This window comes from Phyllobates terribilis, unplaced genomic scaffold (genome assembly GCF_046119375.1).
Source record: "Phyllobates terribilis strain yellow unplaced genomic scaffold, ASM4611937v1 Scaffold_5__5_contigs__length_657084704, whole genome shotgun sequence".
Taxonomy (NCBI): domain Eukaryota; kingdom Metazoa; phylum Chordata; class Amphibia; order Anura; family Dendrobatidae; genus Phyllobates; species Phyllobates terribilis.
The window spans coordinates 509,320,146-509,347,931 of record NW_027362765.1 but is presented as its reverse complement, the minus strand read 5'-3'; the positions used below and the strand labels follow the sequence as shown (position 1 = coordinate 509,347,931).

General features: G+C 41.9%; 1 protein-coding gene across 2 annotated transcripts in view; it reads right to left on the bottom strand.

The window, feature by feature from the left end:
* The window catches only part of HELLS (helicase, lymphoid specific), a 30,846-nt gene extending 8,655 nt beyond the window's left edge, over positions 1-22,191 (bottom strand). The window contains exons 1-15 of one of the 2 annotated variants that reach the window (XM_073685628.1): positions 22,071-22,191; positions 13,073-13,191; positions 12,520-12,642; positions 12,189-12,242; positions 10,500-10,533; positions 9,807-9,862; positions 9,627-9,668; positions 9,325-9,549; positions 7,526-7,708; positions 6,326-6,469; positions 4,070-4,266; positions 3,180-3,276; positions 2,882-3,043; positions 2,197-2,351; positions 1,983-2,121 (exon numbers count right to left, since the gene is read on the bottom strand). In XM_073685628.1, coding sequence (XP_073541729.1) covers positions 1,983-2,121; positions 2,197-2,351; positions 2,882-3,043; positions 3,180-3,276; positions 4,070-4,266; positions 6,326-6,469; positions 7,526-7,708; positions 9,325-9,549; positions 9,627-9,668; positions 9,807-9,862; positions 10,500-10,533; positions 12,189-12,242; positions 12,520-12,642; positions 13,073-13,174 — 1,713 coding nt within the window. In that variant the 5' untranslated portion in view covers positions 13,175-13,191; positions 22,071-22,191. Of the gene's footprint in view, positions 1-1,982; positions 2,122-2,196; positions 2,352-2,881; positions 3,044-3,179; positions 3,277-4,069; positions 4,267-6,325; positions 6,470-7,525; positions 7,709-9,324; positions 9,550-9,626; positions 9,669-9,806; positions 9,863-10,499; positions 10,534-12,188; positions 12,243-12,519; positions 12,643-13,072; positions 13,192-21,984 lie in introns of both variants that reach the window. The other variant, XM_073685627.1, reaches the window with a different exon arrangement.
* Positions 22,192-27,786: the final 5,595 nt, after the last annotated feature.

Genomic DNA, 27,786 nt, shown 5'->3' with positions numbered 1-27,786 from the left:
AGGTCACAGTATATAAATCCATGCGGTTTGCATTGATTTATATAGTGTGACCAAGTTGACAAGCACTTTCCAAGTGATGCTAAAATCGCTTGGAAAGCGCTTGTCAACCAGCATGCGGAAATGCATGTGAAGAACGCTTCACTTCCGCTTGTCCCTGGCAGGAAAAATTAATGTACAATCCGCATGCGTTTTTTTTTTTTTCTGCTAGGGAGAAGCAGAAATGCTCAGGAAAAAATCCGGAGCATTTCTGCATCGTGGGCACATAGCCTAACATAACAGAAAAGTTAACAGAAACCAAATACATTTTAAAAACAATTAAAAAAGCAAACAAATGCTATACAAGACCCCAACATCATAATGTTTTAGGCCATTCCTCTAACAGTTGTACTAATAGGAGGCATTACCTACCCTGATGAAGCTGGGGCCATTATTTCCTTGTCATTTTACAAGTTCTCTTCAGGTTTATTAATGGTTTTATCTTTTTTACCCCCATTCCTTTGTGTCAACAGTATAGATTTATATGTATGTTATACTATAAAGTTTGGGCACATAGTGACCATAGTACTGGGGATTCTTTACCATCTTTTTTTGATTACTACAAATGAGTGTATGGTACTAGTATCGAGTCTTTTAGGATAATTGAAGATTTTTTTGTACATGTCTATTACTACAACACTTCATGTTTGTGGGGTAAAACATTATATAGTATACTGTAGCAGTACAACGGCCTAAAACATTATGTTGGGGTCTTGTATAGTGTTTGCTTTTTTTAATGGTTTTTTAAAAAAAAGTGTGTGTGTTATTTGGTCTGTCAAATTTTGCTCTCATGTTATAGTGGTGAACCCTGTTTATACATACTGCCTTTTGCTTGTTCATTTCATGGTGTTTTTTCAATATATGACGGGCAGATGCCTATCTGATATGATCCTTTCTTTGAAGCTGGCAGAACACTGTAATCTGTCTATCATTTAGGTTTAAAACTTTAGACCCGGCATGCAAAACCAGGTCATCAAAAAAAAGTTATAAATGCTTTAATTTTCTATTTGAAATTTAAAATGCAGAACACAGACAGCAGCAAAAGTAAAGTAATACTACTTACCCTCGGCACAGTTTTCCATTGGGGTGCAGGGAAGTCCATGACTGGCTGCAGATATCATGCACCCCCAATGTAAACAGTATACAGGCAGGGATGCACCTCTGGAATGGAGGGCTATTACAAATTTAGCACCTATGCTGCTTATACAGCATTTTACACATTTCTGGCAATCCTTTTAAGGGGAATGTTGACAGCATTTTAGCAAGGTGTTTGGTGTGGAATTTGAGGGGCCAAATGCCCTCTTGACATGGTCAAAGATAAGAAAAAAAAACAGCCAATTATGTGTTGCTTAACGGAAGGAGGGGTGAAGCAGGGTGCGCAATTACAGGATCAGCCCCTGGAGTGGAGGTCATCGATGACCATCAGTTTCCGGGGAGTAGATAGAGGGAGAAATTGGTATAGCCTGCCCCTGGACCAGACATCTTTTATGGTGTTTGAGACTCCTTATGCATGCTGGGATATTTTTTTTATGAAATAAAGCTTTATTGGCAATATTATAAAAAAGCAGAGCTATAAATTAGAAATATTTTTAACTTGGGATGTGTAAAATATAACGCTACTTTAAGGGACAAAAGCCCCCCCTTTGAGCGCTATATTTTGTGGTGGTTGTTTAAGACCAACGAATCTAACTAGTCCATGTAAAGTGCAATACAAAAGCTGCACTTCATTGCTAAACCACTGGGATCCCCCCCCATCAAGCAGAAGATTTGAGTGCAGTTTGGGAAGGTTGATGGGCGCAGTTTCTTAGCCTTCTTACTTATTAAGGCGGCATTTCACATTCAATGAAAGCATTAGGAGTGCAGCTCATCATTGAATCTTTTGGTTAACGTCATTATTTATGAATAAACCCTGCATGCAATATAAACATTTGACATTAAAAACTTACCTTAAACTCCTGAGTGAATGGATCAAGAGGATATTCAATCAAATAAGGGTGACTACAGCACTTTCGCAGCAGCATCATAGTATTCCTCATATTGAGGTGTACTTCTGCATCCACTGGCATGGCCTCGTCTGTTGCACATCTGTAGGCAAAGATTAGTCACCAATGGTGGCAATACGGACCAACACTTAAGCACCAAGTTTCCATAGTAGCATACCTTTCTTCTTTTACTTCTCGCGCAAGTTGTTTCTGCATGTTAATAAGCCGGTCAATCTCATTTTCAGTGTCCCGTTCACAGTAATTGACTATTTTACAGCTTTTCCTTTTCGCTTTTTTTTGGGAATCTATGGAATTTATCATAAGTTCTGTGGACTAAATACAGATTTATGTCAGATCAGCTCCATGCCATCTTACAAGAACTTGGATCAGAAAAAGGTACGCTTAAGAGCCCTTTAAAGATTACAAAGACCCAATTTTATCCCCACTTGTCAGACTTGCAACTTCCACACTTTTCTTTACATGTCAGATGGCAAATGATAAAATACTGGCTGCCAGCCACTGTATACACAATTGTGTAAAGGAAAACAGTGAAAAAAAAGTGAGTGAATGCAAGGTGCAACAGGTATGAAAATGTAAAAGTGTCGTGAATTCAAATCACAAGATTATTCTATACAGATTGTTAATTTAGCTAAAAAGACAACCCTTTACCACAGCAGCATTTTCTATATTAATCTTTCAAGCTCTATAAAATGTATTTTTCAGTTAGTCAATGGAAGGGCTTATTTTGTGCTGGTTGAGTTGCAAGTATGCCACCATTTAATGTACAAAATATGGAGGAAGAAAAAAAAAACAAAAACACACACACCATGTAGTTAAATAGCCAATCACACAAACAGCAATACCTTGTCCTGTCCCAACATTTTCTCAATGGTCCGGTTTACTATGGCAGTGTAGAAAGTCTCTTGTTTCTTAGTCAGTGGGGCATAAACTACAACCTCCCTTTTTGGAGGGATCTCTAGTGTTACATCACATTTCAGTCTTCTCAAAAGAAAAGGTGTGAGAATCTAAAGAAAAAAAAAAAAAATAAAAATATATATATATATATATTATATATATATATATACCCCGAATAAGATTTATTCATGTCACATGAAAACTACTCTACAATATTTCAATCACAAAAAAATCTATGTTCCTCACCTGATGCAGCATGTGTAAAATGTTCTGTTCTCTTTCGTTGGCCACAAGGTCTTCAGCATGCTGCGTTATGCCAGCAATATCAAACCAGGACTCAAAACTAAGGTACAAGTAAAATATTGAACATTAATCGAAAAAACAAGTAAATCAATTAAATACCACTCAATGAAAAGGTGATAACTGGTATATCATTGGGTGTAGATGCACAGATTCTATTGATTTATCACTTACTGGACTGTTTTGCTGTTTCAATACAAGGTGGTTTAATCAGAATGAGATTTCCACTACAAGCCAAGCAGCCTCCTGGTCCAACCACGACCCCACAACTGTTTGGCAGATTTCTGTGTATTGTATAGTGAGAGCTGCCAATCCGTGGTGTGGGCGGGTTATACACAGCTCCACATTCTGAGCTCTGCTAGATCTGCAGCAGAGTAAACTGATTATTTACAGAGTGCGGCAGTTGTGATGCAAAGTGATACATCACTGGAATCAGTGTCTGTCCCTACATCATTGACAGATTACATAAAGGGAAGCCATTAGCAGGTTTTAACTAAAATGGGTGCAATGGAGATTGCCAAGGGTCTCAGCCATCCAACTTAAGTGCAAGTCATATACGACGGAAGCTTTTCCCAATGTATACTTAAACGTTCCCATAAGCTCCCATTCATTAGTCAGACGGAAACCAAGTGTATTTTTGGCCTCCAGGTATGTGTGCCTAAATATTTCTTTTGACTGGGCACTGTTGGGTGCATAACTTGTGCATATGTGCCCCAAAAGTAGGTACAAATGCATTCTGGCCTTAAACCTTAGTTTCCTTCCTACTTTTAAGTTAGTTTTTTGTTTTATTTCAAGTATCTATTGTGAGAAAGAAAGGTAATTTTTTAAATGTTTACCTTTGGAGATCATCAAATACATCTGGCAACAGAAAGTTCAGGAGAGACCACAGTTCTGCCAAATTGTTCTGCAAAGGTGTCCCAGTGAGAAGCAGCTTGTTATCCGACCTAAACTGTTTTAATTCCCTAATGAGACGACAGTTCATATTTTTGATCCTATGCCCTTCATCCAAAATCATATACTTCCAGGGTTTATGCTGTAGAGAAAAAAAAATCCACACAAAATGAGAATACTCAACACCATTTTAACCTCTTACCAACATTGGACATACTGGCAAGTCGAATGTCAGTGTGTATGGAGCCCATAGATGATTGCATGTGCATTATACAGCATCTAAAGGCAGAGCTCCGATTGCTGCTGCCAACCTCCTTAAATGCTGTCAATGGCTAGGGGGAGCGCACAGTTACATGCACCATTCAAGGGTACCTGCTAAAGACCCCAGTGCCAATCATGTTGGTACTTTATCAAGCCCAGCCACAGACTGCTTCATAGAACATGATTTTCTCTATATTCTCAAATACTGTGGTATTGCATTATAAAGAACATGGGATCAGATGAGTGCAAGTTAGAGTAACCCCCAAACTGAGAAAATGCTTTAAATAAACTTTAGTTTACTTTTAGAAAGTAATACAATGCAAAGTGAACAAAATAGAAATTTAAGTCCATACTCTGTGAGCACTGTGCCATCAGAACAGCATCAATTATTTTAGGTACACTTGCAGTTTGAAGGAAGTCGGCGGGGAGGTTGTTCTAAATATTTTGAAGATCTAACCATAGATTAGTGGTTGTAGGCTTGTGCAAATCCTTTTTTCATGTATTCACAGACCGATTCAACGTTGAGATCACTGAAAATATTACTTCCATGCTGCCTTGTTCTTTATGCTGAAGATCATTGTTAATAACTCAGTCTGGCCTCTTCAGAGGGTTTTTTTCAGAGGTGCACAAAACTGGTCAATAGCCCTTTTATGCACGCTTAAGAATATACACTGCGTCCACAGTACCTCCATCTGCTGCTGGGTGATCCATCTGAATCACGTATTTTAGAGATTTACACAGAAACCCTGGTGTAAGCACCCAGCGCAGGATAAGTGAGCTGCGCCTGTGATGTTTGTGAGGCAGAATGAACAAATCAGCAGGTGAAGAATTGGTTTTATTTTTATGCCATTCCTGGTGCGGTATAAGTGATGACTCTTTGGGTGAGTAGTGTTACATCAATACCACATTCATATTTTTTTCTGTGGTGCTGCTTTTACAGTAAGAAATTTTTATAGAATAAAAAGGTTTTTTTGAATCACTATTCTGAAAGCTATAATTTATTTCTCCGCTAATGGAGATGTATGGCAGCTTGTTTTTCGCAAGACAAGATGACATTTTCAGCTATACCATTTTTTATTCGACAGTCATCTCATTTTATTCCACTTATTGTTCGTCAGTATGATGAAAAAGCTAGCTTTTTTGCTACTTTAATTTTTTACGGTTTTCACTGAAGGTTAAATAGTGTGACCATTTTATAGGTCAGGTCATTTCAGATGTGGCGATACCAAATGTGTACTATTTTTGCTTTTACATTAAATATATTTGTTATATTTTATTTAACCCCCCCCCCCCACCACCTCTATGGGACTTTAACTTAATCTCACTGGTATAATGCATTATACCCATCAGTATGACACTGACAGAAGCCTCTTAGACCATGCTCCTGGTATAGATTAAACAGGCCTGCCGTACCTGGCTGACCCAGAGGTAGTCATGACTGCCTCGGGGTGTCCCAACAATTGGGCTTTCGCGATGACATCTTGGGGTCGCTGATCAGAAGGGAGTGGGAGTGCCCACCTAGCCTCCGAAATGCGATTTACATTGATTGCGGTATGTAAGTGGTTTAAACAGCTGGGGTGGTCCGGGTCTCAGCCATCACGCAAGCCGAGCTCCCGGCGGTGATCGTGCAGGCACAACTTGTGCCACGCACGATTGCCATGACATACCCCATAAGGCAAAGGTCAGGAACCCCTATTCGACCAAGGCATATGGGTACTTCAAAGTCGTAAAGGGGTTAGTCAAAATTACATACATGACTTTTTGCCATTTCACTTTGAAAATTTTTAAGTACACTTTAAAGGCAAGATGTAAGATGTGAAGCAAAAAATGAACTGCTCCAAATAAAAGCATGTCCATTGGAAAAGGTGTGTGGAGATATAGACATATCTATATCTCTATCTGCTTGGAGGAAGGGGGTATATATTTATATGTGAACGTACCTGTAAAACACGACGATCATTCATTGCAATCTCAAATGAAGTAATTACAACAGGATGAACTTGCAAAGTTCCTTCTCGCTTGCCAATTCTTTTTGAAAGTGCCAGGCGTTCCTGTGGTTTGCCATGATACAAAATAACCGGAATCTGAAAAAAAAAAAAAAAAAAGAAAATATATATAAAAAAAGCCCACAACCAAACTATATAGTTTAGTGAAAAGCAGTCACTTAAAGAGAAGCTGTCATCCAGATATCAAACTGATGGGATGTCTATAAAGGCTCATGAATGGCAAGCAGACCCTCACCTTTCTTGCAGAAATGTTGCAGTTTTAGTTAAATCCATAGATGAAGTTGTATGCTAATGAGAGCTGCAAGTGCAGTGGGCAGGCCTTGTTTGAAGCTCGTTAGCATATAACTATGGATTTCTTTAACACCAAATTGATTTCTAAAGCAAAACACAGCTAAAAGGACGTTAAAAAAAACAAAGAAAAAAGTAGCCAAGCTTAACACAGGTCAAAACTAATGCACTTATGGGATGGAACAGCTCCCTTGATAAAGGCTGAGGCTTCAGGTGCAAAATACTGACTTGTCCTTTTACTGTGTTTTTGATGTTCGTGCAGGAATTCACAAGACAATGAGGACCCTTGACATGGGCTGAGCGCTTGCATGTGTGTGACTGGCGCCCAATACAAGACTTGGTCATGTGCAATTTTAATACTAGGTGACCACCCCTTCCATGAATGGTCGGTGTGTGAGTAGTTAACTTCAGTATTTTGCATCCTTGTCGCCTCCACCTTTATCAAGGGGGCTGCTGCATTCTATAAATGCTTTTGTTTCCTGCTCGTATAGGTATAAATTGATTTCTACAAGAAAGTTGAGGATTTTAATCAGTATTAACACATCTTTACATGCATGTAATTAGTTTGGGGTATAAAATCCTGATGACAGATTCTCTTAAAATAAGGGATAAGCCGCAGAACCAAAGAAAGGCCACTACATGATGCATGGAGCTGCACTGTCTGAGCTCTATACATCCAGATGCAGGCCAACACTCAGATTGTGGGTTTGCTGGGTGTCAAGACCCCAAACGTGATATTAATAACCTATCCTAAAGAGGAGTCAATATACCTGGACAACCCCATTAAGTGTATGCATTAAAATAGATGCAACAGGTAACTTGAAAACCAACCTCCTCTGTGCTTACCTCAGGACAAAACCGTTTAAATTCTGACAACCAATTCGGTAAGGTAGATAAAGGTCCACAAACAAAAAACGGTCCTTGGACACCTCTCTCAATCATCATGGCTATAATGGCAATACATTGGACAGTCTTTCCTAAACCCATTTCGTCAGCCAATATGCCATTGATCCCATTCTCCCACAGCATCTGTGGACAAGTATATATTAGATATTGTACATACTTAAACTTTACTGAAGTATAATTAAAAGCAGTCACTAGTTTTATACTACCCCAATACAGGGGCACCATAAAAAGGATGCAATGCAGTAATTGTGATTTAAGAATAGAAACCCTGGATTAACTTTTTTTTTATCATGGTAGTAGTGATTATTTAGGTAAATGGTCAAAAAAAGCAAGGTACTGTAATTAAAAAAAAAAAAAAAAAAAGTTTTTTGCAGTGTAATGAGCTAACCGGAAAATTAAGCAAAGCCTCTCCAAAAGACAACTCCCTCATTCACACCAGATTTTTTATTTATTTTTTAAAGGGAACCTGTCATTGAATAATGCCAATAACTTGCAGATATTGGGTTAATAGTATTAGGCAGGTTTCTGGCCACAGTACAGAGTGCGGCACCCAGGAGAAATTACCTTTAGTCCTCCCAGGAGCTTTCAGTCACACAGGCGTACCAGCGCAGCCACAATCATTGACTGGCGAATGTAAGTGTGCCCCAGTACTTCACCGACCGCCAACTCTGCAATGATGAATAAAGTTTATGCTCTCCCGGGAGCCACACTTTCAGTACAGCAACCAGGCACTGTTCTTTGTCTACAGGTTAATAGCATTATCCAAAATGACAGAACTGAATGTGTTAAGGAAACTCCTCATTAAAAGGATTATTCCCATCTTCAGATGAATATGAATGGATAGTGGTTGTAAAACCAAGAACTTTTGCAGTTTACTGCTTGATAAACTTTGCAGCAGTCCTTGATAGTTGTTTACAGTTCATTGCTTAGGAGACCAACCATCGCTGCCGTTTAGCTTCTAAGCACTGCACTTAAGCTGCCCGGATTGGGAGGGTAACCGTGCGCTACGGCTATCCTGGCCAGCTTGAAAACTGTTTATAAGCACAAGAGAAAAAAAAATAATTTTTTACAACACTGCATGTTCTGTCTAGTAGCTACAAAATGTAACCAAAAAGTATTAATATCTCAACAGTTGAAAGTTTTAAAAAAAACAGCAAATTGCAATACAAAAACCATTCATGAAGCAAGGAATAACTTTTTAATGCATATTGGTCATCTGACAAATATAATTTAATGCAGTTTGAGTGGTCTTAAGGAGGGTTATTGTGTTTCTTCATGTTTATCTGTACAGCCATCATACACAATTTTGCAAGGAATTGGTATCAGTTGTTTATGGGTAGCATTGTGACATACAGAAGTAGTGCTGTTGCTTCAAAAGCATCCAGCAACTATAAGATAGAGCAGTCACAAGAGACAGTGTTGTGCTTCAGAAGCATCCAGCAACTAGAGGGTTTAATACAGTCACAGGAGACAGGGAGTGTTTAGCAAAGCCCCAGGGGGATTGTGGGGAACTGTTGATTAGTCTGGCTGGAGCCAAAGAGAAAGGTGGTGCGTGATCTGTATCTCAAAGAAGGCCAGTGAACAGAATTCAGGTCAGATATTACTCTGCTCTGTTAGTTCAGGGAGTCTATCAGGCAGAAAGAGAAGCACTGGAAGGAATCATCTCCCTCAACCCCCCCCCCCCAATTTGAGCACAGAATGTTACAAACACCAAGCTGAAAATGTAATCTGGAAGTTACCCTGAGCCACTCCATGCCTTCAATTTGGTAACACCGCATCACACCACCAGTAAAGTACTTTGGCTGCTGGTAAGGAACTGGTTGACCATCCACTTTCCTCACAGGATCAAAAAGATGTTCTACGTTCTGTCTCACAGTTTGCGACAGTCGATCTTTAATAACAGAGTTGGAATCTCCATTTTGTTCCAATTCTTCAGCTGTGAAATTTCTGGAGGCAACCACATCCTGCAGTGGGAAAAACTGGTTAATAAAATACATGTACAGCAGCAAATCTTAAGCTACTGCTTTGTGTGCATACATACTTCAGAGTCGTTCTTGCTTTTTTTGGATGCAGATATGATGTGCTAGCAAAAAGGAAACCACAAAAAAGTCACACCTCTGTTATTGGCAAGAAATACACATTTGTTACCACTTTTTTTTTTTACTTCAGAATTGCACTTCTATATAAAAAAAACAAACAAAAAAACAATATACAAACTTACTTCTTTGGACATAACATCTGAAATACTGTAATTTTCTTTCAGTTTTCTCTTCCTTGCTGAAAAAAAAAAATTAAGTTGGGAAATAAGAACCTGATTCATATAATTTTTCATTCTCCAGTTTACATGTGCTTGTCATTGAACACTGTTTATATGGATCAGAGCCCAAAAAAAAAATCTTAACGTTCTTAAGAGCAGACAGACAAATGCTGAATGAGAGGTAAAGTGCCAAAGTGATAAGTTAGGGGGTAAAGGTGGTGTGAAAAAAACCCTACATCGTGGGCATGAGATTTCTACAAATCTGTCTAAATTTGCTGGAACTTTAAGACACTGCGCTTTTTTTTGCTAATTGAAAATATGCAGTCAAAAACGCATTGTGGGAACATAACCTAAAAGCTGGCCAGACCCAGCCAGCTTCAGAGCTGCACAACAGGCTGTAAAGCAGAGCATGCTGTTGCTCTGTACTTATGTGATCGGCCATGCTGGGACATCTAAGAAATGAGCTGTACATTAAAGGATTACAAATCCCTCCATTTCTGAGAAGAGGGCTTTTATTAAGTGGCAAGTTCTAAAGTTTGTTTTTACAAACATTTAGCCAATGTACACATTTATAAACTTGATATAACCAAGTTTATTTTTAAATCCAAAACATCTTTACATGGGAAAAAATTTTACACTAAAATGGCTTAGGCTCACCTGTTTTGCTAGCATCAGATGAAGTCTTTACGTTCTGAAAAAGAATTAGCTTTAGTATGCATGGTTATACGGCTTTGCTTTTAACGTACGGGATGAAAACTTGACCAAATTAATACACAAACTTTTCATTAAAAGTAGCATCACACTTCCTCTCAGCTTCTGTGTAGTTATTACTGGAGAGCACCATTTGACCAACGCCATGCAGCATTAGTAGTGCTTTTTGGAAGAAACTTAATGTTATCATAATACTGGAAAAGCCTATTAAATTTATGAAAAATTGACCAGAGGCATATATAAATGTAATAATGCAGAGGTTCTCCTGTATTGTCATTGTAGAGGATAAAACTTAAACGACATGCAAGGAGAACTGTATCCCGAATCAGATTTCCATACACTACACCGTGTGTAGATGCCACAATTCCCCTGTGCATTACACTAAAGCAAGATGAGCCGATATGATCTATGAAGAAAGCGGGGAGAATTACTAGGCTAAAAAGGCCAACGTTCAGGAACTCTATGCACCTCACACTTCAGAACGGTCTATAGAAGATGGGTTAAAATGCTCAGATTGTTGTACAAAATAATGGTGTTAAAGAGAACCTGTCATGTAAAATAATGCTATTATGCAGTTAATCGCGTTCTGACACTATGGCGCCCTGAGGAGCTGTAATGCCTAAAGGAAAAACTATTTCCCCCAGCAGCGTTCACTCAGTGGTAGCACCGAAAAACAGGGATCCAAATGAGAATCAATGTGTGTTAAAACTTCATGTTTATTAGAATTCCTTTAAAATCATGCAGTTTCCATTCATAGGGGAGGCATCGGCCAAGTTATGACTAAGGACAATTTTGTTCAAAACGCGTAATCCCCTGGGATCTACGATTTTAACAGCATGATTTTAAAGGAATTCTAATAAACATGAAGTTTTAACACACATTCAGATTCTCATTTGGATGTCTGTTGCTGGATCCCTGTTTTTTGTTGATTACCACAGCCGCTTTATTCGAGCACCATCCTGGAGTCCACACCCAAAGGCCATAGGAATTAATCTAATAGTGAGCTAAAAAAACTCTCTCAGTGGTAGCACCGGTGCGGCCTCTGTCATTGCTCAGCGTATAGACAGTGGCGGCTCTAAATACTGACTGACAGCTCACTCATCATTGGGGCTGGCTGTCAGACAGGGCTGGGGGTGCAGTTACAGCTACAGCCCTCTATACTTAGAGCTGTGACTAAACCAACGCCGATGCCTCCCCTATGACTGGAAGCAGAATGCTGCCAGGGGGAATACAGCTAACTTCCTCGCAACATCGGGCGCTCTGTGCAAGGCCCTGCACAGTGCCAGACCGCTGTTTACCTGCAGATATGGGGTTAATCTGCAGGTTGTGTTATTTTACATGAAATATTCCCTTTAAAGAAAACTTAAGATAAAGCAGATCTCTCACACTGCTTGTGTGACAAACCTTTGGTGCTTCTACCTATTCCAGTTTTAATAAAGGAGCTGTATTGTCATTTATCAGCTCAGACAGAATTATAAATGCAGATGGTAATAACCAAACACCAGTAAAAGAATAGTGTTATTTTAAAAGTTACCGAAAGCAAAGCCAATGCTTTAAGAGGATCCACACAAGGCTACAAGCTGCAGTTGCTTCACTAATTTAACATGCTATTTAGTGCAGTTAAAGTGAGAATACCTTTTCAGCCAATTTCTGTTTCTTCTTTTCAAGCTTTTCTTGCTTTTTAATCTCCTAAAGAACAAACATGTACAGTGCAAATGTGATAGTCACAAAATTCTGCAACCAACATCGGTTACTATACAAACACAAATCTAGTTACCCAAGTCTACCTTCAATCTTAATTTAAGTTTATTGAGGTCAATCTATTAGGAGGAGGACAGGAGCCCAGTATAGGGAATAACAGGAATATTACAACTATGTTTTAGTAAACAGATTCAGGACAGGCAAAACAGCTTAGATTAGTAGCTTAGCTGATCGTACATAAGGCCATCATACACAGGTGGCTTACCTCTTGCTGCTGCTGTTCCATTTTAGTTAAGAGGAACTTCGAATAAATGTTGCTTTTCTCAAGTAAATGTTGAAGTCTCTTGAACCGCATTTCATTGGAATCTCTTTCCCAAGACATACGAGCCTGAGTGAGATGGATTAAGCACATTACTGGGACTTGCACCTTGTGACTGACACTGGACGTACATACAGCATGTAGAGTGAACAGGAACGTATCTGACCCAGTGAGAGTAGCAGAGTATTTCCGTATGTCACATGAGCACTAATAAACTGTAGTTATAGCAGCTATGAAACTATAATCTAGTCATCCACCCAAAAAAATGCAATCTTTCTTCCACCCCTTATAGTAATCTTTTGCTAAAAGAGAACAGCTTTTATTTCCTTAGTTATATTATTGCCTGCAGGGGTAACTACCTACAGCATACACAGCATCTTGAAAACTTATGTTTGGAGGACTACAGTAAAATAGTGCCAATACGTTACACGAGTCTACAAGCTCTATTTTAACAATTATGAAAGTTTGCCAGGGTAATCATTTAACACAAAACTGTTACCTTTTCCATCATCTTTTGCTCTTCTGCTTTAGCTGCCTCCTCCAGTTTCTCCTCCTCTTGAATCATATCAGCAGTTATTATTCCATCTAGGGATGACTCCATGTCGGAGTCTGGAGAAACTGAGGATACAAATAGTGTACTGCTCTTATCAAAGACTAGAGTAAACTAAAATGGAGAGTCAGTTGCAGTTTTTAGGCCTCAAAAGCAGTGGGACACAAAACAGACAACACCACCACTATTCTCTTCAATGTAATTACACCATAAAACTTAACTGCACTGGTAGTGCTACAAAGCATGACTGTAGTGGGACCACGTGTCCGCATGTCATAGCATCATAGCAGAGGCCGGTAAGCAAAGACCAGACTCAGTACCACAGAACATAAGAAGACTGAGGGCAAGTATAATTTGACAATTTTCAGCACGAGTAATCAGATTTTATTGCATATTTTCACTTCCTCATTAAAAGCGTATGGGGAAATAAAAATCCTCACTCTTTCCGCAGCCAACATTGACAAGCTGCCAGTTTAAAAATCCACAGAGTTCAGCTTCTGTGCTGAAAACATTTGCAGCATGTGGACGTTTGTCTTTGCTGCTGTAATATTTCACAAATCTGAAGATTTCAGTTCCTTATAGGGGATCTGTCAGTAGGATCATCCCTCCTAAGCCATCTATATGGGAATGCAGGTCATAGGAAGCTGAACATAATATGTTGAGATCTATCTTATAAGAAAGAAGGTGGCGTTCTCTGCAATATGTAAATGAGCTGTTCAGGACTATGGGTTGGACACTGATCTGAATGAGAATCTGCCTCCAGATATTATTATAGATGAAAGAAGGCGTTACCAGTGTGATGGCCACTCTCCTGATCTCACTGCAGAGCTGTGTGATTATTAGTGTTGAGCGATACCTTCCGATATCAGGAAATATCGGATCGATTCCGATACCGGAAACCAATGGGAAACAAATATCGGAATAAAAATAAACCCTTTCTTTCCTTGTAGGTTAATTCTACATGAAGGAAAACAACTAAGAATAATGTAGAATGTATTACATGAAAAGCCGGCAATTCAGCAGCAGCATACACCGGTACCCGACAATTTAGAACATCACACATAGATTAGATAGAAACATGTCAGTCACATATATAAGTACAGCGACAGTGTTGCTTACTGTACTTGTCATTTAGTATAAAGGATTTATCAAAAAAAAAAAAATTAATAGTGTTTTCATGCACCGTCTCTTTAAAAAAAGCTGGCCGGCAATTCAGCATCTGTACCCGACAATTTATAACAGAAAGAATAGAGCATCACACATAGAAACATGTCAGTCACATATATAAGAAGTACAGTGATAGTGTTGATTACTGTACTTGTCATTTAGTGTTGAAATAAAGGATTTATTAAAAAAAAAAAATTGGCGTGTCGTTCCCCGTAATTTCAGGCTCTAGCGGAGGTTAAGCAGACGGCTGGGGCAGATGTTTGAAGCCTGGGAAGGGGGTAATAGCCACGGAGCTTCCCAGGCTACTAATATCAGCCCCCAGCTGAATACCTAGCCTTTACTAGCTATTAAACTGGGGGACCCCCAAAAAAAGTGACATGGGGTCCCCCCTATTTTAATAGCTAGCTAGCAAAGGCTAGGCAGACAGCTGGGGGCTGATATTAATAGCCCAGGAAGGGTGCCATGAATATTGGCCCCCTCCCAGGCTAGAAACACCAGCCGTCAGCCGCCCCAGAAATGGCGCATCCATAGGATGCGCCAATTCTGGCACTTAGCCTCGCTCTTCCCACTGCCCTGTAGCGGTGGCAGTGGGGTAATAGGGCTGGGGTTGATGTCAGCTGACATCAAGCCCAGGTTAGTAACGGAGAGGCGTCTATAAGACACCCCCCATTACTAACCCCATAGTCAAAGTTACAAAAAAAACCACTAACACCCAGAATAAAGTCCTTTAATTGAAATAAAGACAATTCTTTATTGTTCTAAATTAAACCATAATTACCATCACGCCCATTCCAGCTGAAGCCAACGATCTCCTGCAATAAAAGTAAAATAATAAAGCAACCTCATCCTTACCTTTCCATGGTTCCCACGATGGCTCCAGCTCTGCTACATTCACATGACAGGCTGGACCGCAGCCGAAAGCTGCCATCCAGCAGAGACTGAGAAGCGCAGGCATGCTTGCGCTCCTCAGTGTCTGACTGACGGCATAAAGATGAGCCGAGTTCATGTCCAATGAACTCAGCTCACCTAATGCACTTCACTGACAGTGTGGGAGAATTCTCATGCTGAAGCGCTGAGTGCAGGAGAATTTTCCCACGCTGTCAGTGACATGCATGAGGTGAGCTGAGTTCATTGGACATGACCTCGGCTCATCTTTATGCAGTCACAGCGAGACACTGAGGAGCGCAAGCATGCCTGCGCTTCTCAGTGTCTGCGGCATGGCAAGCTGGATGGCAGCTTTCGGCTGCGATCCAGCCTGTCATGTGAATGTAGCAGAGCTGGAGCCGTCCTGGGAACCATGGAAAGGTAAGGATGAGGTCACTTTATTATTTTACTTTTATTGCAGAAGACATTGGCTTCAGCTGGAATGGGCGTGATGACAAGTATGGTTTAATTTAGAACATTAAAGACTTGTGTTTATTTCAATTAAAGGACTTTATTCTGGGTGTTAGTGTTTTTTTTTTTTTTAACTTTGACTATGGGGTTAGTAATGGGGGGTGTCTTATAGACACCTCTCCATTACTAACCTGGGCTTGATGTCAGCTGGCATTATAAGCTGACATCAACCCCAGCCCTATTACCCCACTGCCATCGCTACAGGGCAGTGGGAAGAGCGAGGCTAAGTGCCAGAACTGGCACATCCTATGGATGTGCCATTTCTGGGGCGGCTGGTGTTTCTAGCCTGGGAGGGGGCCAATATTCATGGCACCCATCCTGGGCTATTAATATCAGCCCCCAGCTGTCTGCCTAGCCTTTGCTAGCTATTAAAATAGGGGGGACGCCACGTCTTTTTTTTGGGGGGGGGGTCCCCCATTTTAATAGCTAGTAAAGGCTAGGTATTCAGCTGGGGGCTGATATTAGTAGCCTGGGAAGCTCCGTGGCTATTACCCCCTTCCCAGGCTTCAAACATCTGCCCCAGCTGTCTGCTTAACCTCCGCTAGAGCCTAAAATTACGGGGAACCCCACGCCAATTTTTTTTTAAAATAAATCCTTTATTTTAACACTAAATGACAAGTACAGTAACCAACACTGTCACTGTACTTCTTATATATGTGACTGACATGTTTCTATGCATCTAATCTATATGTGATGATCTATTCTTTCTATTCTAAATTGTCGGCCGGCTTTTTTAAAGAGAAGGTGCATGAAAAACTATTAAAAAAAATAGTGTTAATACTAAATGACAAGTACAGTAAGCTGAGCGCTGCCATCCAGCTTGTCATCCTTCAGAGACACTGCAGAGCGTAGGCATTATGGGAACTTCCGATTCCGGTATTCGATATTCTAAAAGTATCGGAACTCAGTATAAGAACTCCGATACCGCGAATATCAGTCGATACCCGATATTTCAGTATCGGAATGCTCAACACTACTATGTTGAGATCCATCTTATAAGAAAAAAGGTGGCGTTCTCTGCAATATGTAAATGAGCTGTTCAGGACTATGGGTTCGACACTGATCTGAATGAGAATCTGCCTCCAGAGATTATTATCGATGAAAGAAGGCGTTACCAGTGTGATGGCCGCTCTCCTGATCTCTCTGCAGAGCTGTGTGATTATACCGGACACATCTGAAGGTTCCTCTCCGCTTCCATCTCACAGGCAGGGTTGCATATTGTTGCAATACAGCAGAGCTACAACTGCTAATGTGTTTGTAAGGAGACAAAGTTCAGTTCTACTGTTGTGTAGATTATAAGTCTCACTGGTAACTGCGGCTTATATTTATTAAAAGCCATTGAGGCAGAGTCTCATACAGATTAGTTATACTGTAAGAGGCAGCTTGGAATTCCCTATGCACAAGCCAGGAGAAAGTTTAGTGGCTTCTCACCTCCGTGGTTACCATATTGTGCCTATTCATGGTCATTTTTTCTATTTACTCGCATAGGTGCCTTTAACCAGACCTGGATCCCTATACATAGTCTGTTTGATCTAGACTTGGTCCATTTGTGCCAGCCCGTTGTTTTTACTGACAGATGCATCCTGCGCTGTCTCTGGACTCTAGCTACACCTCTAACCACTTTATCTGACTGGCATGACTCGTCATTAACCACCCCCCTCAAACTTGATTGGTCTGCCGCAAGTACACATTTTTTGTCTTCTGATTCACTGAGTGGTTGGACACACCTATTAGTATCTGATTGGCCAGCCAGCAGCACATCCCTCTGCATTCCTGGCTCTTTTAAACCTGGATAGCACAAGCTTTTACAGCGCTTGTGAGCGGTGGATACCGCAGACTCACCTAGCGCTGCAGCACGCAGTCTCCCACTATCCAGATAGTTTATCTTCCTGACATGCAATTACTATTTGATCCAGGGGGATGTGCGCATTCTATTTCACAATGGTCAACAAGGTTTATGCTATTTTTTTTCCACCACAATACGATTTGGCACCTTCTACCACGGGGTGAATATGCGATGTATACCATATGATGTCATTATCAGTTTTCTTCACTGAGAATATATATTTACATACATTTGTCTCCATGAACCTGGGGTCTTGCCATTTTAAATCCCTTGGCTGTATATTTATTTGATCTTTCCTTGGTTTAGTATCCCCCCCTTTTTTTTACCCATTACCTTGAAAGATTGAGCTCGATATCACGATGCTAGGTTGGGATTTCCTCTATCCTCTTGAAAATTTTGCTTCATGATGTATAGATATGTTCTATTCTGCTTTCATATTGTTGTGCATTTGTTATATTTTTTGATAGACTGATGCAGGTCGTGTGTTGACCAAAAAGGTCTTTATTCTTTTCTGTTTATATTCCACATCTAATAAAATATTCCTGTTGAACCCACTGAATGAGTGCCAAGTGTCTAACAATAACTGAGGGATCGGGATCCTAACAGTGCCATTTTTTCTCTCTCATGCAGATCAGTGTCCCGCCCATAGCCCTGAACAGCTCATTTACATATAAGAGCAATGTGGATTTTTCTGGAAGACCTTGGATCTCAGCCATAATTTTATTCAGCTTCCTATGACCTACATGCCCATATAGACAGCTTAGAAGGGTTAATACTACTGAGATTCCTTTTAACCTTAATTTGGCCATTTTTGCCCACTTGTTTTTATAGTGTTCTTTGCTTGGTACAAATGACAGAAATAAGATTCTGAGTCAGTAGAATTATAGCAATCCCAAGCTTACATATAGTTAATATATTAGTGGTCATGTAACTTTTGTTCATGTCATGAGACTGGTGACAGTCTGAGATTTATAGATACACTATTATGTCATCAATGAGGCACCTTATGGCCATTAAATAAAGGTTTTGTTTTTTTTAGTGGACACCCCCTTAATAAAAACAATTACACTTGTAGTACCAGAACTTTTTTTTTTTTTTAAAAAACAGTGACAAAACATTGTTCACACCCCCAAAATCTAGAACTCACCAGGTGAAAAATAACCCACATACCGGTCTTTCGTGAGAAAAATAGTTACGGGCCTCAAAACTCACTTTTCAGTAATTTTTTTTCTTTAAGTCACTTTAATACATAGATACAATACCTTGAACCTAGAGGTCTAAACGGAGTTAAAATTAAAACCCAATTGCTTCATGGCACCAGCGCCACAGACGTTTCTGCAACAGAACAATCTGTTTAACGACTTTAATGAAGCAGTACCTTTAATTTTTTCTGAACTTTCAGATATATCTCAGCTTCCCCACCCCCCTTCCCCTTTAGTCACAGATATGGCTGTGGCTAATCAGTTGTGTGACCCCTACTATCCAGCCCTTGTACCCAACAGGACCATAGCCTGATCTGGATGTTTACTTATACAGTCGGGGGATACGTGGGGGGTGTCACATGACCAACTATTTAGTTAGCCCATGGTCTGTACCAATGTAATGTACAGACAGGGGTATGCTGATCAGGCTATGGGGCCATCACCATAAAAGCATGGTACGTTGTTTGACTACACAGTTTTCAATATGAATAAGCTTTATACCCTAAAGCAATCCTCCTACAAGCACTTACATAAAGTGCCGTGTGTCCTTTCCAGCTGCTTACACAATGCAACGTGGAATTTGCCAAGAACTTACAATTTTAAACATGATTGAACCCATCAAACATACAGTCATGGGCGAAAGGTGTTGGCACCCTTGAATCTGTTCCAGAAAATTAAGTATTTCTCCTAAAAATGATTGCAATTAACATGCAATTATACACATTTGTGTTCAATAAAAAAAAAAATAAAAAAAAAACTAATTTGCCAATTTAACACGAAACATCAAAAAAGCTCCAGACAATTGTTGTCACCCTTAACTTAATATTTGGTTGCACACCCTTTGCAATAACCAATCGCTTCCTATGCCTCAACTGGAGTTTTGGACCACTTTCGCAAACTGCTCCAGGTCTCATATTTGAAGGCTGTTTTCTCAACAGCAATTTTAAGATCTCTCCAAAGGTGATTAGATCCGGACTCATTGCTGGACACTTAAGAACTCGCCAGCGCTTTGTCTAGATCCATTTCGAGTGCTTCCTGAAGTATGTTTGGGGCCATTATCCTCCTGGAAGACCCATGACCTAGGATGCAAAAGCAGCTTTCCATAAAGGTAACCGGATTGGAAGTGTTTCCGCGCTCTCTGGAATTACAACACGAGTAATAGATTAAATTACAGGTTTGTCGACACGTTCCAGAGTCTGACTCCTTCCTCAGGACAACCATAAAAAACAGCAATTTTATCTATTACGCCAGAAATAATCCCAATCCGGTTACCTTTATTGATAATCTATGGAAGCTGCTGCATCTCGTCTTTAGGCTCTAAGTGCTGTAAAACCGCTCACTTTGTAAGGTAGTGTGTCACCTTTATTAAATTGTTTAACCTGGATAAGACCCTATTGTGCTCTTGCATTTCTTTACAAAACCTAGCTTTCTGACACTGGGCACTACATTGTGACCCAAAATCCTTTGGTTATCCTCAGATTTCAGGATGCCTTGCACAAACAAGGCACTCCGTGCCAGGGGCAGTAAAACATCTTTGAACGTCCACCATATCTAACTGCAGTGCTTTACCAAAAAGCTCTCTTGGTATCATCAATCCACAAGACACTTTCCCAGAAAAGAATTTTGGCAAACTGCAATCTAGCTTTTTATGTCTGTGTCAGCAGTGGGGTCCTCCTCGGTCTCCTGCCATAGTATTTCATTCAAATTTGATAGTGTGAGGACACTGATGCACCCCGAGCCTGCATGAAAGATTGAATTTCTTTGGAACTTGATTGGGGCTGCTCATCTACCATTTGGACTATCCAGTGTTGCAACCTTTTATTACTTTTTCTCTGTCGTTTACATCCAGGGAGATTAGCTACAGTGCCATGCAGGGCTGTGGAGTCAGTAAGCCAAACCTCCAACTCCTCAATTTCCATGACACCAACTCTGACACTGACTCCCTCATACATGGCTCATGTTTAAGTGATAAATTTACTGTAGCACAGATTAATCTCAGCTAAAAGTCTAGACCCTTAGATCAGGAATAGGACAGCCATTTATAGGCATTTCATAACTTTCCCAAATTCTTACAAACTGCATTGAACTACTGTACCCAATGTATTATATATTTTAGGAGTTATTTTTTACAGACTCCACAGCCCTGGTGCCATTGGTTGTAAACCTCGCTATGTTGCGCACCGTGGACAAAAGGAACATCAAGATTTCAGTAGACTGACTTGAGAACCAAAGTTTAACAATCCCAAGGCTACAAGTCCTCAGAGTTCTCTTCTCTTTCTGTTCTCCATGTTTAGTGTGGCACACACAGCAAAGATTGAGTCAAATTCTCCCCTTTTTATCTGGTTTCAGGTGTGGTTTTTATATTGCTCACACCTGGTTACTTGCCATAGATGCCTTTAAATGAGCCTTGATTCATGTGATATGCTTGAAACAAAGTTGTTGACCCCAATTTTGGAAAGCTGATAATTCTGTCCAGCCTATGTTTGTGGTTGTACCAAATTATGTCCAATTTCCCTTTTTTCTGTTTCAATACACAAGAAAAACATGTTTAACAAAACGTGTAATTGCAATAATTTCCTGGGAGAAATACTCTCTTTTGAACAATTTTAAGGGTGCCAACAATTTTGGCCATTGACTATCTACCAACAATGGTGCAGCAAGTCAGGACCAGGTACACAGCATCTGGTTCACTGGACTAGCTAGATACATGGATGAACAGGGAATCTTACAGCCAAGTCAAATTTGTCAGGGTCCTATGCAACATCCCCCTCAGCCCTATAGAGGGTCCAGAAGCCACAAGGGGGGGGGGGGGGGGGGAGGTAGGGGCAAGTCCTGTCCGCACTATGAACAGGAGCTGCCTGGAATTGCATGTGCTATTCTCACAAGTAAGGGATGGGCCTTGTGCGGTCTGTTACACGATGGGATAATCTGAATACGACCCTATACTCTGCTCACAGCAATGTATTGTACACCCATGTGCATAACAGTTTTGTAGCACATATGACAGATACGTTAATCATAAGTCAGATTTGGAGTTCTACTGTATCTGTCACAGTAACAAGCACTGCAACCCCTTCTGATGGGTATGCGCAAATGTGGAAGTTACCCTCCACCCATAGGACAGAGCAACTGAAGAGGCAACTACACAGTGCCCCGCCGCACACGGCTCTGTCCCACCCGCCGCACACTGTTAACCTGCTCCCTCCCGCACATAATACAGACGTTGCCCCGTATAAGAGAAATGCAGTTACCCGGCCGGGCGCAGGCGGACAGCTCTTCTACAGGCATGCTGATAGGATGGCGGGAAACTTTGTCAGTCAGTCAGTCAGTCACTCACCAGGGAACAAGTAGAATCTGGCGCCAAATCTTCAAGCAGCTGCTATAACGCGCCCAGCCGGCTCCGCCCACACACTGTGATGCTCTCGGCAGTTTCCGGGTAGAACACATTGAAAGTATCGCGAGAAATGGATGGAGCGGCGCCAGCTGAATATGATTGGTGGCAAACAGCTGGGGGCGGGGCTTCGGGTATAGAAAAGTCCAGGTGTAAGGCAAGGAAAAAGCGCGGGAAGTACGGCGCAGCTTGGCGGGAGCGTGGCGAGACTAAGAAAGGGAAAAGCCGCACAGGCTACCGCATGTCGTTATAATGCCGGCTGTTCTCAGTGAGAGGAATATGTTTGTATATTTTCCCACTGAAAACAATCTTTATTCAACTGGCTAACACGGCACCAAAGCCTTATGTGATAATACTCATATACGGCTCTGTCTCCATGGCCTGACTAGCCCCGAGGAGGCAGAGACCCTGCACGGGGCGCCTGACTGGCCCCGAGGAGGCAGAGACCCTGCAAGGGGCGCCTGACTGGCCCCGAGGAGGCAGAGACCCTGCAAGGGGCGCCTGACTGGCCCCGAGGAGGCAGAGACCCTGCACGGGGCGCCTGACTGGCCCCGAGGAGGCAGAGACCCTGCACGGGGCGCCTGACTGGCCCCGAGGAGGCAGAGACCCTGCACGGGGCGCCTGACTGGCCCCGAGGAGGCAGAGACCCTGCACGGGGCGCCTGACTGGCCCCGAGGAGGCAGAGACCCTGCACGGGGCGCCTGACTGGCCCCGAGGAGGCAGAGACCCTGCACGGGGCGCCTGACTGGCCCCGAGGAGGCAGAGACCCTGCACGGGGCGCCTGACTGGCCCCGAGGAGGCAGAGACCCTGCACGGGGCGCCTGACTGGCCCCGAGGAGGCTGAGACCCTGCACGGGGCGCCTGACTGACCCCTGAGGAGGCAGAGACCCTGCACGGGGCGCCTGACTGACCCCTGAGGAGGCAGAGACCCTGCACGGGGCGCCTGACTGACCCCTGAGGAGGCAGAGACCCTGCACGGGGCGCCTGACTGACCCCTGAGGAGGCAGAGACCCTGCACGGGGCGCCTGACTGACCCCTGAGGAGGCAGAGACCCTGCACGGGGCGCCTGACTGACCCCTGAGGAGGCAGAGACCCTGCACGGGGCGCCTGACTGACCCCTGAGGAGGCAGAGACCCTGCAGAGGGCGCCTGACTGACCCCTGAGGAGGCAGAGACCCTCTTACAGAGAATTTTGTGTAAAGCAGAACCAACACTAGTTTAAATTATGATAAATGTCACCAGCAAAGATAATCTAACAAATTCATCTTTATTGAAAAAAAAATACTTAAAAACACATAACATTTAAAAAATGGGAAAACCACGAGGTGGCACCATAACCCACATCACCATAAGTTTTACAATTGTAACATATAGGTGATTTAACACTGTTATAAATACAGCACATTACTATATATTCGCCCAACTAGATGGGTATGTGAAACACTCCAGCCCACATCAGGTAACCTCTCTTGGTAGCAATCTCCTTTGTGACATGTGGGTGGATACGGTGCTTCCAACAGTGTTAAATCACCTATATGTGTTGTATTCATAACAGTGTTGAATCACCTATGTTACAATTGTACAACTGATGGTGATGTGGGTTATGGTGCCACATCACCATCACGTATTTGGTATTGCCACGTCCGGAACGACCTGGCCTATAAAACTGTCCCATTAGTTAACCCCTTTAGTGAACACTGAAAAAAAAAAAAACCGAAGCAGAAAACGGTGCTTTATCTTAATGCCATGAACAAAAAGTGGAATAAAAAAAAGACATGAAAATAAAAATGGTACTGCTGAAAACGTCATCTTGTCCCGCAAAAAACAAGCCATCATACAGCTCCATCAGCTGAAAAATAGTAGGAATTAGTCCTACCAGTAAGGGCAGGGACACACTGGCATATAACTCGTGCAATGATCGCATCGCACTGAACGGACTGGCCCAACACCTCTCCTGACCTGAGCATGACAGCATGATTGATTTCTATGCAGCTGTCAAGCTCAGGTCAGGAGAGGTGCCGGCCAGTACGAGGTTTACCATGCGATACTCTCTGGAGAAATATCGCAGTGTGTCCCTGCCCTAATGGTATTTCCAGGACTCCATCATGACAGCTCCACCAGGAGGTCGTCCTTGTTATCATTGATAGGGACAGGAAACACAGAAGAGGTTAAATAGCCCCTCCCCACCTCCACCCTCCAGTGATTTTTCAAGTACCACACCAGGATGGATGCAGCAAATGTGTTTTATTGAATTTCCTTCTACATATGTTTACCTCACATAGCAGACAGAAAATCCAAGGGGAGGGAATGTAATGGTGCTGTCATGATGGACTCCTGGAAATACCATTATCGGTAGGACTAATTCCTACTTTCCAGGACATCCCTCCTGACAGAACCACCAGAAGAAATACCATATAACTCCTTTAGGATGGGATTACTGCTTGGAGGGCTTTCCTTTCAAAGGCCGTCTGTTGATTTGACAGAACGTCCAATTTGTAATGTCTTCAAAAAGTTTTTAGATTTGACCATGTCTCTGCTCTGCAGATGTGATCCACAGAGGCACCTGCTCGTCCTGCCCATGAAGTAGACATTGCTCTCGTCAGTGAGCTTTGATGTTGTCCTGCTTCAACGTATGCTGAAGTGGTCTTTGATTTTATCCACCTAGTGAGTGTAGATTTTGATGCTTTCCTTCCTTTGTTTCTTCCCTCCAAATTGGATAAAAGGTTTGGATCAATTCTCCAATCTGTGACTTTCAGGTATTGTAGAACTGTTCTCCTTACATCCAAGGAGTGGAAAGAAAGTTCTTTCTGGTTGCTATAATTTTGTTAGAAGGAAAGCAAGACAATCTCCTGACTTCTGTGGAAATCGGAAACCACCTTAGGTAGGAATGCTGGATCTAATCTTAGGATAAGACAATTTTCCTGTATCTTCAGGTATGGATCTTTAATAGAAAGGGCCTGCATTTCACTAATGCGTCTTGCTGTAATTATTGCAACAAGGAAGACAGTCTTTAAGGACATGAATGTTAATTCTGCCTGATCTAAAGGCTCATATGGCTTCTTGCATAGAGCATTTATACTAGATTGAGGTTCTATGGGGGCACGGAGCTCCTTATTGTAGGTTTAAGCCATTTGATAGCTTTAATGAAACTAATTATCCAAGCTTGGGTGATTTGCCAGTGGATAGTCAAAGAATGACCCCAAGGCTGATACCTGTACTTTTAAAGTACTGGATCTTAGCCCCTTATCGAACCTTGTTTGAAGAAAATTTAGTATTTCTGGGATATCTGGGCCCGAAGTGATGGAAACTGGAGTTTTACTTTGGGAAGAGAACGTCTTCCAGATCTTCAGATAGATGGCCGAAGTCACTGGCTTCCTGCTTCCTTGCATTGAAAAATGACTGCCTCTGAGAGTCTTTTTGATCTTAGGAGCTCCCTCTCAGGATCCAGGCTGAGAAATGCAGAATCTCCAGATTTTGATGGTATAGCGGACCCTGAAACAGAAGGCCCTGTCTTGCAGGCAAGAGTATCGGGTCTTCTAGAGACATTCGCCTCAACAGCGAAATCAGCTTCTTCTGGGCTTGTAGGGAACTATTAAGATCACCACAGCCTGGCTTTCCTGAATTTTTTTCAACACTCTTGGAATTAAAGCGAATGGTGGAATGTGGTTTGACGGATGTATGGGAACATAATAATAGGCACTTTTTAGGTATAACGTGCATATTACTGAATCTTTCTTTATTAGAGCTATAATGGATTTAGAGATTCAGTTTGAACCGTTTGTAAAGAACCGACTGGTTTAGTGATTATAAATTGATTATTGTTCGGAATTCTCCTGGCTTTTCTATGGAGAATAGACTTGAGTAGCAGCCCTGATATTGTTGGGAACAAGGTACATGTACTACTACCTTTAAGTCTATGAGTTCCTTTACATCTTTTATGAGCCACTGATGGACCCTTGAAGATTGGCCCGACATTAGGCAGAATCTTTCGAGAGGTGTACTGGTGGGCCAGATCCTGTACCCCTGAGACACTGTCTGCAGTATCCATTGATTTTTGGTTATTTCTTGCCAGCCTCCAGAGAAATATTGAAGTCTTCCCCCGATTCCTCTGGCGTAATTGTCTGTTGGTGCTGGATCCTTGGCTATGAAAAGAGCCTCTTCCTCTACCCCCTTTGGGGTAGCTCCAATCTGCCCGATTTCCCTTTCCTCTACAGTCCTGTCTGGGATGAGAGCTTGTCCTCCCAAAGGAAGGCATGTTCTTTGGCTTCTCTTCAGAAAATGCTTTCTTCTAATCTGAAGCTTTTTCTAGTAGCTTGTCCAGGACTGGCCCAAACACCTGTTGACCTGAAAAGGGAATTGAGCAGAATTTATTTTTTGAATGGGTATCACCTGACCATGTTCTTAGCCAGAGAGCTCTCCTTGCAGCATTGGACAATGTGCTGTTCCTTGCGGCAAATTGAACCAACTCCACTGAGGCGTCTGCCGTAAAATTGGTTGCCATCTTTAGCAAGGGAAGTGATTTCAGTATTTCTTCTCTAGGGGTTTTAATTTTTAAGTGATCTTCCACCTCCTCTACTCAAAGACTGATTGAGCAGCAATATTTGTCTTGATGATGGGCGAGGAGGATACCCAGGTCTTTTTAAGGAGGTCTTCCGATCTTTTATCCATTGGATCATTTAGACTAGAAGAATCTTCGAAAGGTATAGCGGTTTTCCTAGCCACTGTGGCTACCGGTATGTCGATTCCCGGAGTCTCTTCCCATACTTTCATTTCTTCTTAGTCAAAGGCAAGGTGAGATATAAAATCTCTTGGGATGACTAGCTTTTTCTCTACATCTTCCCATTCTTCCAGGATCATTGCCCAGATATATTTATTTACCGAAAAAACCCTGTTTCTGCGGGCTCTTAGGCAACTAAACATTTCGTCCTGGATGGATAATGGCTCAGAGGGTTCTTCTATTTTCATGGTATCTCAGACAGATTGTAGGAGTGCGTCTGTATTTTCTGATGCAAATAGGTATCTCTTTTTTCCCTCAGGTAGAATTGTAGTAGGATTTTCACCTTCACCCTTCTCATGGTCAGAGTAGTAGGATAATTCCCCTTCCTCTGAACTTGAGTCCATATTCCACCTGGGTCATTTAGGCCGGGGAGCCTGCGACGGCATAAGGGCAGATATTGTACTCTGTACTTCTTTAATTATAGCCTTCATCCTGGTTAGGAGTGAGGCCTGTTCGTCCTTAAGGACTTTAGCGATACAGTCCTTGCAGGCTTTCTTGTTGTAGCTCCTTGGTAATCTAACATAACAAGTAGCGCATCTATTAGCTTTCCTCTTAGTAGCTAAGGTGGAACCTCTAGGTGTCTCCTTGTCCTAAAAGACAATATAAACACTACATAGGCTATGCTTCAGCACAGTGGTAGGGAGTCACTGCTTGGGCCCTACTCACGTGATCCAGGGATGGTTCTATGGACTGAACATCCAACCGGCTAACATTCTGGCCATCTGTCACGCAAGGTGTGGGAAAGACTTAGTGCAACACAAAGGGAAGAGGGAAAGGGAACCCAGACACTAGGGAAAGGGGGGAGTGGAAACCTCCTAGTCTGGTCTAGTGTCACCCTGTCTCAACTACCGTCCCTATATTGGTTCTTCACCAATCGCTGCACGCG